The sequence below is a fragment of the Lagenorhynchus albirostris genome, chromosome 5, assembly GCF_949774975.1.
Source record: "Lagenorhynchus albirostris chromosome 5, mLagAlb1.1, whole genome shotgun sequence".
NCBI classification, from domain to species: Eukaryota; Metazoa; Chordata; class Mammalia; order Artiodactyla; family Delphinidae; genus Lagenorhynchus; species Lagenorhynchus albirostris.
This window is the reverse complement of record NC_083099.1, coordinates 90,018,090-90,034,399: the sequence shown is the minus strand read 5'-3', so window position 1 is coordinate 90,034,399 and position 16,310 is coordinate 90,018,090. Positions and strand designations below refer to the sequence as shown.

Sequence of the window (16,310 nt, the reverse complement as noted above, 5' to 3'; positions counted from 1 at the left end):
TAAGGTAAAGGCTGAAGAAAAGAGAATGGAAGCACATCCCCATTTCATGCTTCTCGAAATTATTATGTGGTATGTGAAGAGATTGTTTCTACTCACCCTGACTCTTATGTTTTATGCAAGCATCTGAGTTTTATGCAAGCATATATGTCCTAGAGTTGCAACAGAGCTCAGCTAGTGTTATTTTCTAAATTTCTTTTTCTGGAGATTTTAATGACACTAATCAAACTTCCCAAAGACTGATTTTCTAAACAAGAAAATAAAATTTTACCTTTATAGCTGTTACCACCCCTATAAATCTAATCAGATAGCTAGCTGTTAGCTCCAACTTCCTTGTATCAAGTTTCCTAGGAAACGAATAATAATCATTAGATTTTTTTGGCAATATAGATTCTGGGCAGAGAGAATTAGGTTGTGGTTGATGAGTAGTTTCACCAAAGCTACAGTGAGCACTCTTCTCACAGCAATCTGTTTCCCAGCCGCTGGGAGATAGGTAGGTCCTTTCTCAATAGTACTAGAGACAAATGTAGCAGAATCTTCACTTGGTCTTTTCCTGGGTTGTGGATGTGTCTAGATGTCATACTTGATCAGAACCTTTCTGTTGGACCTGGTTATTACATTTATCCTTCTTCATCCACTCTTCATTTACTTAGTTGGCACATGTTTAGTGAGCACCTACTTTGTGCTGAATAGGTTGCCAAAATAATAGTGGGAGTAAGATAATAATAATAACAATAGCTACCATTTATTGAGCATTTATTAGTAAGAAATGCTATTCTACAAATTTCATTATATGTCTTAACGAATACCCATAACAATAGGCACAATGAGGAAATTAAAGAATGAAGATAAAGATCAATAAATCATTCTTTCTGTCCTTCGGGTAGCTCACAGTCTAGTGACTGAGTGCTTCAGAAACAAGGTACTTTTGAAGGATGACTAGGAGTTTGTCAGATGGCCAAGGGGGAAAGTATTTCAGGAAAAGGGGCAAATACACAGAAATAAAGGCATGAAATGGTTAAGTATGGTATCTACTGAAAATTGCAAGTGCTTCAGAATGATTGAAGCATGGTATATTATTGGGTGGATATAGTAGGTAAGTCCTAAAAGACAGGCAGGAAACTTAAAGTAACATTTTGTGGAAATTACTTATGGTAAGGAAAGAGAAGTGTTACATCCTCTATGTTTAGGGAAGAGATAGGAGCAGGTACCTTCTCCTGAAGGACCTATGTCACAGGCTCCAAAGAAAAAACAAAGGGACAACTTTCTCCAGAAACCGTGGAGGAGAAGAGTGTATGGGGATCATGTGTGTAAAGATAGTAGCTGGGTTAAGAGTGGTGGTTGATGGAGCAAGGATTAATGAAAAGAGCCATCAACATAAAGTCAGGGCCAACTGAACTAATAGAAACAGAGGCCAAATTGACCTGAGCAGGGTCTGCTTAGTATTGTGTTTTAAAATATTGGCCTTCAAGACACCAAAATTCTTTGAGATGTGCATGTCCTTTGATCCAGCAATTCACCTTCAGGAATTTTTACCTTAAAAAAAATTAAGGTTGGGTGTATAGTTTTAGCTAAAGTTAGTCATCACAAGATTTCTTATATAACTAAAAATTAGAAGCAACTTAAATGTCTAACGATAAGGGATTGATTAAATAAATTATGGGGGCTTCCCTGGTGGCACAGTGGTTGAGAGTCCGCCCGCCGATGCAGGGGACACGGGTTCGTGCCCTAGTCCAGGAAGATCCCACATGCCGCGGAGCGGCTGGGCCCATGAGCCATGGCCGCTGAGCCTGCGCGTCCGGAGCCTGTGCTCCGCAACGGGAGAGGCCACAACAGTGAGAGGCCCACGTACCGCAATAAATAAATAAACAAACAAACAAATAAATAAATAATGGAAAATCCATACAGTGGAATAGACAGTAGCTAATAGAAATGGAAGACTATTTTGCTTATAGGAAAAGACTCATGCTATAAAATTATCAGGGGAAATGTAAATAACTGTATAGTCAGTATAACTAAATCCTATGCCTCCGACCATAACAACTTCTACTCAGAAAATAATAATAAGTTTGGAATTGTATTAACCAAGGTGTTCACAGTGATTGTCTCTTGATAGTAGGATTAGAGTTGATTCTTATCTTTTTGTTTTGCTTATCTGAGTTTACTAATTGTTTTTAACTTTGAACATACATGACGTGTATAATAAGTCTGGCCTCTTTGTAGCAATTAAAGTTCATTTATTTCAGTGTCACCAAACACTGACTGTAGAGGGTGAGTGATGAGAGTCTACATTTGGCTGAGTGAATAACCTAAAATGATAGTTGTAACATACCACAATAGAAAATATAGTGTGTGCACTCAAATTGCTTTAAAATGTGAATGAACTTAGAACTGTATCTAGACTGTGGGTCCTTAAGGGACATACACAAGGAAAAGAAAAGAAGAAAACTCTCTAATAATAGAATCATTAATTTAATCATTACTTTAATAACAGAAATCAGAAATTAATAACCCTATACTGTGACAGCAAAGAGGGAAACTGAGACCCATCTGGCAAGTGAGACAGCTTGCTGGCCCGATTGTTCACCATGATGGTTAAATCAACCACCTGAAAGGGGTTATTATCAACAGGAGGTGGGGAACAATCAAGCTCTGAAAGTTTGCCTTAAAAATTTGCTTTAACCCAGCAATTTTACTCCCAGGAACCTTTCTCCAGATAAGTCCACATACATGGAAAATGTCTATCCAATGGAGTTTCTTGTGTTATTGTTTGTAAGAAAAATGTTTTAAAAATCAGAATGTCCATCTTAGAGAATTGGGTATATAAATTATATTACAGTAACACTATGAAATTCTATGCAACCACTAAAAATAACATACTAACATGGTAAAAATCCCCCAAAAACAGTGGTAAGTTTTTCTAAAAAGGCTAATAAGTGTAATATTAGTGTCCCATTTATGTTTTAATAGAGGACCTTAAGTGTTATTCTATATTTGATGGTTGGAATTTTTAAAATTTATACTCAGCAGGCAATTGTTTTTTAAATAAACAATTAGACTTAAAAATCAAATCTAAAAATATGTGCAGTATCATATAACTAGAATTTTTAATCTATTTTAAATAGTTTATTATATTATAGAATTCTATAAGTATTTATGGGATTATGTTCATGATGAATAAATTAGGCACCTCCAAATGTTAGTGTTTTTAACCAAATTAATTGGTAGCTCTATTGCAGAAGATAAAAGACTGCTCAAGTCTTCTCAGTTTTCTAATACTTTATGAAATATAAAAATTCCCTGAAAGAAAATAAAACCACTCATTTCACTACCATTATCAGTTAACTTTCCCATTTATTAATTCTTGAAAAATTTTTATAAATCCTGTAGTATATGTCTGGCACAGCAGAGTAGAAGGCAGAAATGGTCCTATTCTCTGTGGAGCATATAGTATTTTGAACATCTAACTACATGGTACAAAATTAAGGAGGTAGCAGACATTAGTAGACAGGTGTTAAAAGAGACACAAACTAGTTCAAACAAAAGCAATGTATAGATGAATAAGTGATATGCAAATTATATGCATATATGTATATGTACATCTATATCATAAATAAATATATATTTTATATATTTAATCACCACTATGCCTAACTATGCTCATTTAAAAATAAATGATGCCAATAAATAAATAAAGCAACTCAAATACATAGAGGGCAGTTCAACAACCACTGCAATGTTAATAATTCAAAGAAAATTAACAACTCAAACGTCAAATCTGAGATTCAGAAAATAAGTAAAATAGAGCAACACAAAGAACATCTGGATTTAGGGAGTCTTTATTTGATGGTTTAAAGACAGGCTATAGGGAAGTAAAGCTAATTTCCCTCCTATTAAAGATTTTGCCTCTTCTGCTTATTATGTTTAGCGTATTTGGATTTCTTTGAAAGGGCTTAAAATGTTCTAGGCAGCCACAGAGAGAGAGTTGGGACTATGAAGGAACATAATCTCTGTTGTAGCTATTTTCACACTGCATTTCTAATTATATGCTCACACATTCACATCCCCAACTAAACAGAGTTCCTTGAGGGCAAAGATTCTGTTTTCTTTACCTCTAATTCCCTAATATAGGGCATAGTTCCTGGCACAGAAGAGATACTGACTGAATACATAAATATATAGTATTATACAATCACAAGTTATTTTTCTGGGGTCAGTATTCACATGGGTACATGACTACTAAGATAATTAGCCGAATTTTATATATGTGTGTAACTATATCTCATATTTTATAATATATTTACAAATATATTTGTTATTAGGCTAATTATCTTAGTAGTCACTCATATATGTGTAAAGATTGCCATAGATAATCAAGGGCAACTGACAGGCAATATCCCACAAAACCCCCTTTACAGCTCAGGAATGAAAAAAGAGGCCTTCGCAGAGGGGAAGAGCAGAATCAACCCTCCATTATCTGCTCATGGAGCTCTAAATAGTATGAGAAAACTCCTTATGGCCAGTCTTGACAAAACTGGGTTACTATTATTCCAGTATTATTGTTTTATCCCAACACACAGTGTCCTACAGTACTGGGATTAGTAGAAAGTGATAAGTGATTCTCCATAATAATGAAAGCATGGATTCAATATGACTACAGACAAAGGATTAAAGAAACGGGAAAAGTATAGCCTATTATGACTCTGCATAATATGGAAGTTCTTAATTTTGAACCAAAGTTTTTATAACCTGTCACTATTTGTCAAATCTTAGTAGCTAGACTAAAAATGTCTTCCATTTCATCTTTACTAAGAATGTGGGACACTTGCTTCCTTTTACCCAGGCGGGAATTTGAATACCTATTTTGAAATCTGTAAAAAGCCTTTGGCTGTCAATGCTAACTAATTTCTTGACAGAGATTTGTCCTTTGTTGTGAATAAACACAGTGGTTTTAATTGTGGGAATACCTAGCTCAAAACAAATGAGTGCGCAGCTACTATATTAAGCGTGTGTTTTCTTCTGTCCACAGAAAACTCTGAATGCCAGTTTTATGTCTGGGCAATTCTAGCCTTCTTGGGTTTAGCTCTGACTATATCGCTTATCTTCAACATTTCCCACTATGTGGAAAAGCAGCGACAAGGTAAGACATTTTCAGAAATAGCCATATGAAACCTGCTTGAGTGGATATTGAGTCACTGGAAAACCTACAGAATAAGATGATTTTATGAAATGTTATTCAGTAAGATATTTTTATCTGTAGAAAATCTATCTGGTACTTTTTTTTCACGCTGAGGGTTCTCTTGATTTAAACATGTAATCATGTGAGAAATGTAAACAGACTCCCAATTTTAGCTTTATCTCTACTAGAGGGTACAGCGTAGGAAGGGATTATCCTGGGAAAATGTATTTTTCCATCTTCCTCCTCCAGTTGAACAACTCATGAAATTGTAGCCTGTTCTGGAGCATCTGTAAAGGTTCTTTCTGGTGTGTGATGAGAAGAGTGAAGACTAGGTCTTTTAAGGTTCCACACAAGTTTATTCAAACTTCTCAGCAACAGTCGGCCTCTAGAGTGCAGCAGGCTTGGTTGGGATCAGAAGGGAACTGGAAAAGCAATAGACTGAACCACGGGCTTTTTATCAAACACTCCCAGAGTCTAGGATCTGCCACCGACAGCTTTTCTTTCCATTAAGCTGGGCAGAAGTATTAACCACGTGGCTTTCACCCTCTTGTGCCATGATTGAATTAGTGTGGTGCCCATCAAGTGGCACAATGTTTGCACACTGTAGGCACTCAACATAGGTATGTATGCTGAACACAATGACGGGTGAATGGAGGAATGAAAGTTCAGCTATTTCTTGCAGTGCTCTTAATATTCTAGAACCAAAAAACTCTTGGGGGCAGGACATTTAAGTGGTAAACAAATAGAAAAGAAAAGGTAAATACATTTTCTTTAAACAGATGAAAATAAATAAAGCAAAGTGAACAAAACTAAGTTAAGTACATGTGTCCAAGTAAAAGTACATGAAGCTAAATCAGAACAATGGTCAGATTCCAGAGAGAGTCCTTGATGCACTTAAGAGTGTCTTAAGTGTTGATAATGCTAATGTAAGGTATGAAGAAGGCATTATTGTCATACAGATTTGAAAAAAAAAGATGAGAGTCACTAGCAAATGAAGTGACATGGCTGAGGTCTCACATCTTTTCAATACCAAAATCAAGGATAAGTGCTCAGTTTTTCTAATTATCTGTTTAAAACAGTTTCCACCAGCACATGCTACTTTTACACTGTTGACCAAATGTCCTCAGCCAGAAACCCAACACTCTTTTAGGCTCTCTATTATATCATTGCTATGCCAAAGATGAAATTCCAGGTAAGCAACACATTTTCATTAGCAATGATTTCAGTAGTTATTTTTTATTTTCAAATATTTTTCAGACTAACAAACTTTATATGTCAGTGCAAGATGACCCATCAGACATCTTCTAAAAAGTTTCCTTCCTTTATAGAAAGAAGAGAGCTAGGAGTAGAACTTTTCTTTGTATAATAGCTTAAGATGACTACATTTCAATTATTTTATTAAAGTATTTTATGAATGCAGATAATATTGTCACCTGAATTAGTAAAAGGTGAACTGAGAGCTGTAAGAGATGAAATAATTTAAGGTGGGAACCAGGACAAGAATTTATCTGAGCCAGTACTTCACTCTTGCTTGATTCCGGCCGAAATCCTCTGGAGATGTGTATGGGGCCAGGGAACAAGCGGTTTTATGTGTTTAATGTAAACCCAACTGTTTAACTTAAATTTTATTTAGCAAATTTGACCTATTTACTTTCAACCTAAATAGTCCTTTTTTTCAGCCCTATGATTGCATTGAATTGTGGGGAATATGTATGTTTAGAATCACTTTTTATCAATGTGATCAAGACCAGGGCTGGTCTAATTTTACTGACCTATTACTTCTGCCCAGAACTATTTGGCTGTACCAGTCTATTACAGCACAAGGTGAATAGGTTTTCCAATTCTCATTTTTGATTGTTTGTGTATTGGAATTTATTTACCCATATTCATACCGTTTTGCTACCATACAAACTTTTGGGGGGAGTTATTTGCTTGTAATGATTAGTTGACCACTGTTAAAAGACAGTTGCCTAACTAAAAAAAAGTGGGCTTTTCTTTTTTTACAAAGGCAGATTTTTTTTTCTTCTTTCTAATGGTACAAACCCAGGCATGCTATACGTGACTCTATTGCCTAAAATCAACAGAGTGGGAAAGAACGCTTAAAAAAAACAGGAAATTGTGAATGACATTTATTGATGTACTTTTAAAAATCAATTTCAGTTCCCTCAACTGTTTTTAAAATCATGGCTTTTGAAGTCAAGCTGACCTGTATTAGAACTCTGTTTTCAATATCTACCTGGGAGAACTTGTCTGAGGAACGTAACTTCTCTGACTTTCAGATTCCTTATCTACAAAATGTGGAAAATACTATCTAGACCATGGAGTTCTTGTGAGAAGTATGCAGATACCTTAGCACAGTGCTGAGGATTTAGTAGGTGGGTCCTGGACAGGGTACAGCCCACGTCACTGTTCCTGGTGGCCCGGGTGCTTCCTTCTTTCACTCCTTCCACAAATGTTTGTTAGAGGTTTACTATGGCTTCATTTAATTTTAATGTCTGTTCTTTCAGTGAACATTAGTTTCTCTGGCTATTTCACCCCTCCCACCATCCTTAAACTCTCTAAGCCCTCTCCAGCTCTCATCCCATTTCCTGCCCCCGTCTCTTTATTATTTAACATGTCTGTACAATAACCTGAGTTTTAGTGATAACGGTTGTGTTCAAGTCTGTGAACATACAGGTTCATTTTAGAGAGTTTTCTGTAGGCTTCCATGGAGTTGGTTCTAAATATTAGTCTGTCTCCAATTAATTTATCTGAGCAGTAAAGAGCTAAAGACTTCTCGAACACATCCCTTTTCTGTACCCTCACCGACTCCTTCATGGTGATCTGATGCCCTACAGATGCATATGAGCCCAGTGGATTGCCCTGCAGCAGAGCCCTGCCTCTCCCTTTCTAAGGATGGTGAAAAAGACAGAGACGCCAGTGGGAGGGGGAGAAAAAGACACCTAGAGAGAGGGGAGTGGAGACATGCCAGAGTGCTCCAGTCTCCACCACAGCCCCCTGATGCTCAGGCCCCTCACTGCTGCACTGCGCCATCACTCCCACCAGCCAAAGACACTACGCCCTTACCCAGGTCTGAGCCAGGTCCCACAGACTCTGTCTGACTACTCCAGGCAGGATGAAGTGTCCAGCAGGGGAGTCACAATTTTCAGCACTGGGTCAAGTATATATATACTGGGTCAAGTATAGGGATGGAGTGTTATCTCATACCCTCATGTGCACCTTCCCATCCTTTTAGGACACCCTCTTTCCCCCACACCCCACCCCACCCTGAATACCCTAGACCTGCAATTTGCTAGGAATTATGGTACCACTCACTTCCACCACCGGGACTTGGGTTGGGTCATGGGTAGGCTCACCCCCGAGCTCATGGATCCAGAAAAAAAACAAAATAAGACTGAGACTTCACTCTATCTTTACTCCTTAGGCGGAGCACATTACCCTGGGTCTTGCGCTTTATAGATGTGCAAATTTAAGATTAGCCTTGGAACAGTGTTTGTTGTTGCCAGATAAGGCCCTTTGTTCTTATCCCATCTCCCTTTTTCTCTCTGCAGTCCATTCCCAACCACTCAAGTATTACTAATGACCCATCCTTTCTACCTCATATAAGCAAACAGCACTGTCTTTCTTTCTCACCCAGAGATTCCAAGTGGATTTGGGATTAGCTCTGCAAACTGTTTGACTCCTTTTCAGTCCTCCTGAAGACTCCTCACTGCTTTGTTTCTCCTGGACAGACAGACTAGAAGAGATTGCATCATATTAGCCAGGTTTTCTGCCCCTTGGTCTGTGTACACAATGCCCCTGCATCTGGCCTTATGTAGCTTTTTATTTCTACATCTTTGTGCTAAGAAACTTGCAAGATATGACTCCACCTTGGCAAACAGTTAGCGAGTAAGTTTTGCAGGTGTATTAAATAGCTTAAAAAAGAAAATCTCTATCCCAGCAACAATGCAGTATCTACACATTCAATCAGATAGACAAGATAAGCCACTCCTTGATGTTTTCTGTAGCAGGGCTAGGTAGAAGCTTTGAAATGGAGTCCTCCTTCCCCCCAAATAAATCTTTCATTTGTATGTGATTCTTTGTCCAAATCTGTTCTTTAGTAGGATTATATTTATTTCTTTTCCTGATAGGAATGCATTCACTTTTTCTTCCTTTAAGTCCCCAAAATATTCTTTATCTAAGCTTTCCTCTCTGTTTTGAGAAGGATAAAGAACTGCATGGTTTGCTCATACATCAAAGTCCTATCAGTGTATCTCCTATTTGCTAGAAAATTATGCCACATATTTCACATTAAAAATGTATCATAAAATTTGTATTATGGAGTTCAAACCATGTGTTCTTGTTTCTTGTTGTTATGTATCGCACATGGAAGAGTGAACACTATAAAGGGGGAACATAAAAGAAAATGTTAGCTCACACCCTTTCAACCATGAACCTACCACAGTGTTTATATCTGAATCACAAGAGAGGATTATGAAAACTCACCCAGCTTTTCTCACACAGAGTCTTGCAAACATAACTGCTTTATAATAAAATAAAAACTGTGTTTGATTTTATTAAATATAACTGAAATGTTTAAGTAGGTTTTAAATCATGCCAGTTACTTTTAAATAAACCTATAAGGCCTGAGGACAGAGCAAGCTCTTTTCGGGAGCCTGAGCTTGCAGACCTTTCTCCTTTGCCGTAACCTCTAAACCTTTGACTGCTATACCTCTATTGAAAGAGATCATATTCTATCACACTTCTTATGGTAAGTATTGTAAAACTAAAACCACGCAAGTACTGATTGTCCCACTCCAGATTATACATTTAAATTTTAAGAGTAGTGTGATGTGGTGACCTCAAACTTTTAAGGTTCCCTTTCAGGGTGCTTCTTCAATACAGTTGGTTTTGATGTGTAATATCCTTTACCCATTACTTATTTTCTCCCTCTTCACATTGTTTTAGTTCCCTTTCATTCCACCTAAGCATCACATTATTATATTGTAGCCTTTATATAGTTGTTTCTCTTTCCTTTTTCACACAAAGCTTTTTGGTCTAAATCTTTTAAGTATTTATTTATTTATTTGCTTTTCTCTGCTGCTAATACATCGAACTACATTTTCCTTTTCCTTCTATAGAGCTATCCTTTTACATATTACAGCACTGTATTTTCCAGGCACCGTCATTCATACTCTAAGCACCTCCAACTGGAAAATCCACATTATCTTTAAGAACTATTGGTCTGTTTGGAGAAACATTTTTACTCCATACCTAGTTTTTTTTATTCTATTTAAGTACTGTCATTATTTTTTGTTTGTTTTTATCTTTTCTTTGAATTTACTACTCAATTGGTGAAAATCTTCTTGCGAAAGGTGAGATTTGATTATTTCATTTCAAATCAAGCTTTACTTATAATATTTTTATCATTCAAATAGCATTTAAATTATCAACTACTTTTCAGCTAATCCATTTAATGAAGAAACTTCGTAATCCAAATCAGCACAATTAAACGTGGCTTGCTGCAGGATATGGATTTAGAAATATAATATTGATAACCAACTTTGTCATTTTCTAAAATGTTTTTACATAAATTGTTTCATTTATCTTCCACATCTACTCCATGATATAGGCATTATTAACACTATTTTATTGATAAACTAAGAATCAGTTTTGCAATGATTTTCATGTTCATTTGCAATGAAATGCATTGAAGAGCTGGTACCCAAATCCAGTGTCTTCTGATTCCTAACCCTGAATTTGTTCCATGATACCTCAGGCTACAGGTGGGCTAAATTCTTGTGTATGCATTTTAATTCCAGACAAATTTGAATAATAATTAATGACCTGAGTATAAACATGTACTTCATATAAAAAGAAATCAATACATACTTTATATTTTCCAGTTAACAATTTTCTAATCTATATTAACTAATTTTTATTCCTATGCTTATTGATATTTTTTACATTTCTCAAGCTTTCTGAGTTTGCTGGGCTTCCATTAACTTGTGGCTACTGTGCAACAGTAGACTTCTCTAGGCTTCTCCCCACATCCATGTTGCATTCATATTCACAAAACTAGTCCGAAGGTAGTTGAAAACAGCTGCATCTTTTAGATGCAGTCCATGGTAAGACATTTACTGTGGGCTAGAAGAAACATATTTCTGACAGATCCCAAATGGGATTCATCACTTTCGGTCCCATAGCTGCTTGATGTTTGTGCTTTGCAAAAACTTCCCGCATTTGGTCCTTTACAGAATTCTTCCAAACACATTGACACATGACATATCCATTTCGCCCTCCAATGTGGTGATTTTAATAATTTGTTTGAAACATTATTTAATAATGTTTCTCTAAGAGTTAATGACCTCTCTGGAGAATAACAACTTTGTCACACATAAATCTAACTAAAAATAGTCTTTGTAGTTGTTTGGTGACTTGCTCAATTATTGGGAAACATTTTTGTTAGTTTCTTACCAACACACAGTGTTTTCCAAATGTTAAAATGGAAAGATCACCATTTGATTGCTATTGTCTCTGAGTCACTGTCAGAGACTTAGATAATACTGGCCTTTACTTTCATATGATAGCTTTTGCAAGATTTTGGTTTTTATTTAATGCCAGGTTTAATAAAATGCAATCAAAATATAATAAATATCATATTATATACAACTATTCAGTTCAAAGAAAATTTATTGAGAAACCAGTAATACACACTGCTTCATAATTTTGACCTTAATTATTAAAACTGAACTCTGAATTTCTCTTAACTTTCCCTATTGCCTCTCTAAAAATTTCTTGAAACTATTTTTTTCCAATTTTGAATACACATATTTAATTTGAAGTACAAATACTTCCTTTCTTTTGCCTTTGAACCACCACCTCCAAGGTTCAACAGTGGATACTTTGAGATTTGACCCCTACTTTTTTCATGATTTTACAATCTTACATCAAATCTCTGGTCAGTCTGGTTTTTGCAGACCAGCATACTGTTTCCCTTAAAAGTCATTCTACTGTTTTGATTACTTTTAGAGACTGTGTTGCCAACCTTTTCTGGATTTCTTCTCTCTAGAACCCTTATCTCTCCTTACCTCTCTATTTTTACCATGTGGGTGAAATGTAATCATGACCAGAGGAACTTCCTGAACATTATTTTTATGATGTTGTTGTCACATAGCAAGAAATGATAATGGGCACTCCAAGATTAGATAAATAAGTAAATAAATAGAAGTGTCTTCTAGGGACTTTTTTTTTTTTTTTTTTTTCTTGATAAGGAAGAAAAGCCTAACCAAACCAGCAAGGGCAAATAGGGAAGTCTGTCAGAAGGAAGCAGAGGTGTTTCGTAGAACCTGAAGGCAGAGAGTACAGCCAGGCCCCACAACAGGCTGGAACCACAGAAAAGGCAGGGACAGGTTTCCAGTGTACTCCGCTTGGTGTTTCCCTGCATGAAATGGCCACACAGCTGGGCTCTGCATTACTGCCAAGCTGCACCATGTTTTCATTCCAGATTACCAAGAGAGAACCTGATTGGCCCAAATCAGAGAATATCCTTATCCCTAGTTCAAACAGTGGTGGTCAAGTGGCTTGATTAAAGATGTTAACTGGCATTGAGGCTAAGCTCCCCTCAGAGCATGCTCTAGAAGGTTTAAGACATGTACGTCAAAATTTCTTTTAATTTGTCTATTTTGAATATCTTTCAGATAAAACATACACGTACTCCGATGACTACTTTCCCAGGTATGTAGAATATGAGTCATAGACTATGATTCCCAAGGAATAAGGAGAAGTAACTAACGTTATATTGCTTATAGGTTTGGCTCAGGAATGTTTCACTTGGGTTAAAATAAAATGAAAAGTGAGTTTTAATTACTTTTATTTCCACCTGAAGAATAATAGTTATAATATTATTATCTGCCCTAGTTACTTACTCATCCTGAGTCAGTGAGAGAGCTGGATGAAGGACAAAATGAAACTCTAACCTGTTATCTACAGAATCCTCATTAATTTTGGAAGAAGATATCCTAGATTAGGATTCATTTCAGGTTGTAAAAATGTAGTCTAATTAAATACAGAATTGTGTGGCTCTTAAGAATTCAAGGTAGTAAGAAATCTGGCAATATTGATACAATTTAAGATATGCATGCACACATACATAAACAAGGATGATTTGTGCTGTGCCATTTTTAAGGGTATTGCCAATAAATAACTCTAAAATAATATGCAGTTATAGATATAACATAACTTAATCGCTTATACTTATTAAGAATGTTGCAGACAAATTTGTGTAGTATAAAACTTTTTTAAAAGAAGGTTTATAATATAAAGCATAGTAAAGAAGTTTCATTTTCTTGGACAATATATTCTGACCCAAATGTATCATTAGATTGGAAATTTCTCTTTTAGGATTAAAAAAATCTAAATCTAGAAAATTTCCTAGAGGATTCTTCAAGACCTTTTTGAAATGGTAAACTGAAAGGCTGAAAAGGTCTTTCAAAAACACAAAGCTTTCTCACTGCACAGGGTAAGACTGCAAGCTTTTTATTGGCCTCTAAAATGTCCTTTTTTAAAAAACAATTCTTCTCCGTGTGGAAATGTCTCTGGAAGATTCAGATCTGGGCTACAGGCAGACCCACACAAAAAAGACAATCTATATTTTATGACTGTTTTTAACATTGGATTCTATAACATGAGATAATTTAAGTCATTAGTTCATGTCAAGAGTGATTTGCTGATTTGGTTACAACAAAAAATATGACAAAAAGAATCCTACATAACCATGTAGAAGTTAATCTGACGATTGATTTGATTCTTGTCATTTGAAAGGCAGTTAAGATGCAGTGTGATAGAAAGTCTTGTGATACTATCGTTCTACCAAAGACTGGGTTGGTGGTTTTTGGATTAGGATGGGAAGAATCGGAAAGAAAAACTGGTAAAACACTCATCTCAAAGCAAGCAGGCTCTTAGCTGCAGGGAAAATTCAGAAAGGAGGCTTGTTCTTTTATAACATTTGTTCCTCCAATAAATATTCATTCAACAAATAAGCATTTGTTTAGACAACAGAGATACAAAGATGAAAAGATGCGATCCTTCCCTCAAGGATTTAATAATCTGTTATCTACTATAATAAATCTCCATTTAGGCAAAATTTGAATATACAATGCAGATTGTATCTATTATAAAGAGGCTGGCATATTAATTCACAAGCTTATGTATGTACTTCACAGATTGTCTATTTCTCTGATTATGTAGTTTGGGAGCCAAAGTCACCTTTATAGGAGAGCATGGAGGCTTCAGAAAAAAACGAATGAACTATCTCCAGCCATTAAGAAATAAACATTAAAACAGCAGGTGGAAATAAGGGCTATCTTTCTTAGGTAGGGCTAGAATTGTGGATGCTTCCTCAGTCCTTAGATGGTTCAAAGCTGGGTAGAAGGTAGGCAAGCTTCCCTCACGCTGGGTTCCCTGCTGCACTACCCCCCTGATCCTACTCAGCATTGGTTTAGGCGGGAAGCTATGCTGGAGGGGAAAGAAATTTGCTTCTCTGGTCTTATCTTCCTGCTTCCCCAAATCCCTGCCTTCCTACATTAGTAAGTCAGGAACATGATCACTTTAAGGACAGCAAAGCGTCTATATCTAATAGAAAGTTAAATATACACTTCCTGGTATTTACCCCTGGGCCACTTTATTTGTCCTTTAAACGTAATTCTACACAATTCTTGTCTTTTGATCTGTGTTAAGAGGATAATGCAGTGAGAATATCATCGGTTTGAGGTACAAACAGTTCTGGATGTTAATCACTCTTGCAATTACCAGGTTTGTAATCTTGGGAAAATGAGCATTGCTGAAGTGGAATTTTATCATCTGAAAAGTATGGATTATAATATAATACTGTACTTACAAGGGTAGCTGACTGATTTAAAAAAAAAAAAGGCTGAATGCTTTATTAGGTGAAAATTAAGGTCTAAGAAAATTCCCACCCGTTTGAATTATATTTACCCCTTAATTTAGGAAAGCAGTTCAGATTTACACTAAGCTTATTATAGCTCCTCAGTGTTCAGAGTCTCTCTCAAGGACTTAGGACAAATCCCCACCTGTTCCCAGGGTTGAGTATCCTGATGACAATAGAACTCCTGGGTAGCCTTCCCTGGTGCCTCAGACTTCCAGGTAGATATGCAGATGAGACCCTCACTGTGACCACCGCCACACTTGGAACCAAAGTATCTCCATGTTTTCAAGCCTTCTGTTTATTTGTTTTAATGTACAAGTAACCATAATCCAAGCTCCAACCCTGTGCGAATGCAAGAAGTCCAGTCCCTAACCTAAGTATTTTGGGGAATCCTCCAGAATGTGCTTATAGGTTCCAAAAACCTTATTCTTGGTTGCCTCTTGGGCACCCCTAGCTCTGTGTCACTGCTCTAGTTTTCTTTCCCCATCTTGTTTAGAATTCTTCATGCTGGCAGATCTTTCCAGTCTCCTTTCCCCAAAACTTTGACAAAGACTGTTCTTTTCAAGGGCTCCAAAGCACTGGCAATATAAGCTCCTGTGTTTGACTGACTTTACAAAAAAGTAGACATCATTAGAAGGACATATGAACACTGATCAAGAGAATAAAAATTTAATGTTAGATATCATTGCCTGAGAGTCCATTAACTTCCCCCCTCATAGGAAATACTACTGGTTCTTAGCTAATCCTAGCCATACTAACCCTAGTTATACAAAAATTGCTGGGGTTTACACTTTTCTCCTGGACCAAGGGTCTATCTTTGATATCCAATCACCCCAAATTCAAGAAACCTACACCCATGGCACAGTCCCTGCCAGAGAAAGTAAAAATTTAATGAGCATATACTCAGGAACACATTGTTGCAACAACTTTGCCTTTTCTCTCCTCCTTCATTATTGCTTTTCCTTTCCTTTTTGTCTCATTCCCAGCAGTATATAAACAGACAGTACTGTCTGACACCTTTTTAAAAAAAAAGAAAAGTTCCCTTGATATTAGATTGCCTATAGTTACCTCTCCATTGCTCTGCACCCTTCATAGCAAAACTTGGAAGTGCCATTTACATTCTGTCCATATTTGCTGACTTCTCTTCCTCTTCTCTTCTTTCTTGAACCTACTCTATTCGATCTTCTGTCTTCAATAATCCACTGACTC

At 36.4% G+C, this 16,310-nt stretch overlaps 1 protein-coding gene across 1 annotated transcript in view; it reads left to right on the top strand.

The window, feature by feature from the left end:
* LOC132520613 (T-cell receptor-associated transmembrane adapter 1) overlaps positions 1–16,310 on the top strand; it is a 34,752-nt gene that overhangs the window by 7,145 nt on the left and 11,297 nt on the right. The window contains exons 2-3 of the mRNA XM_060149356.1: positions 5,027–5,137; positions 12,856–12,892. Of these exons, the coding sequence (XP_060005339.1) occupies positions 5,027–5,137; positions 12,856–12,892 (148 nt within the window). The remainder of the gene's footprint in view (positions 1–5,026; positions 5,138–12,855; positions 12,893–16,310) is intronic.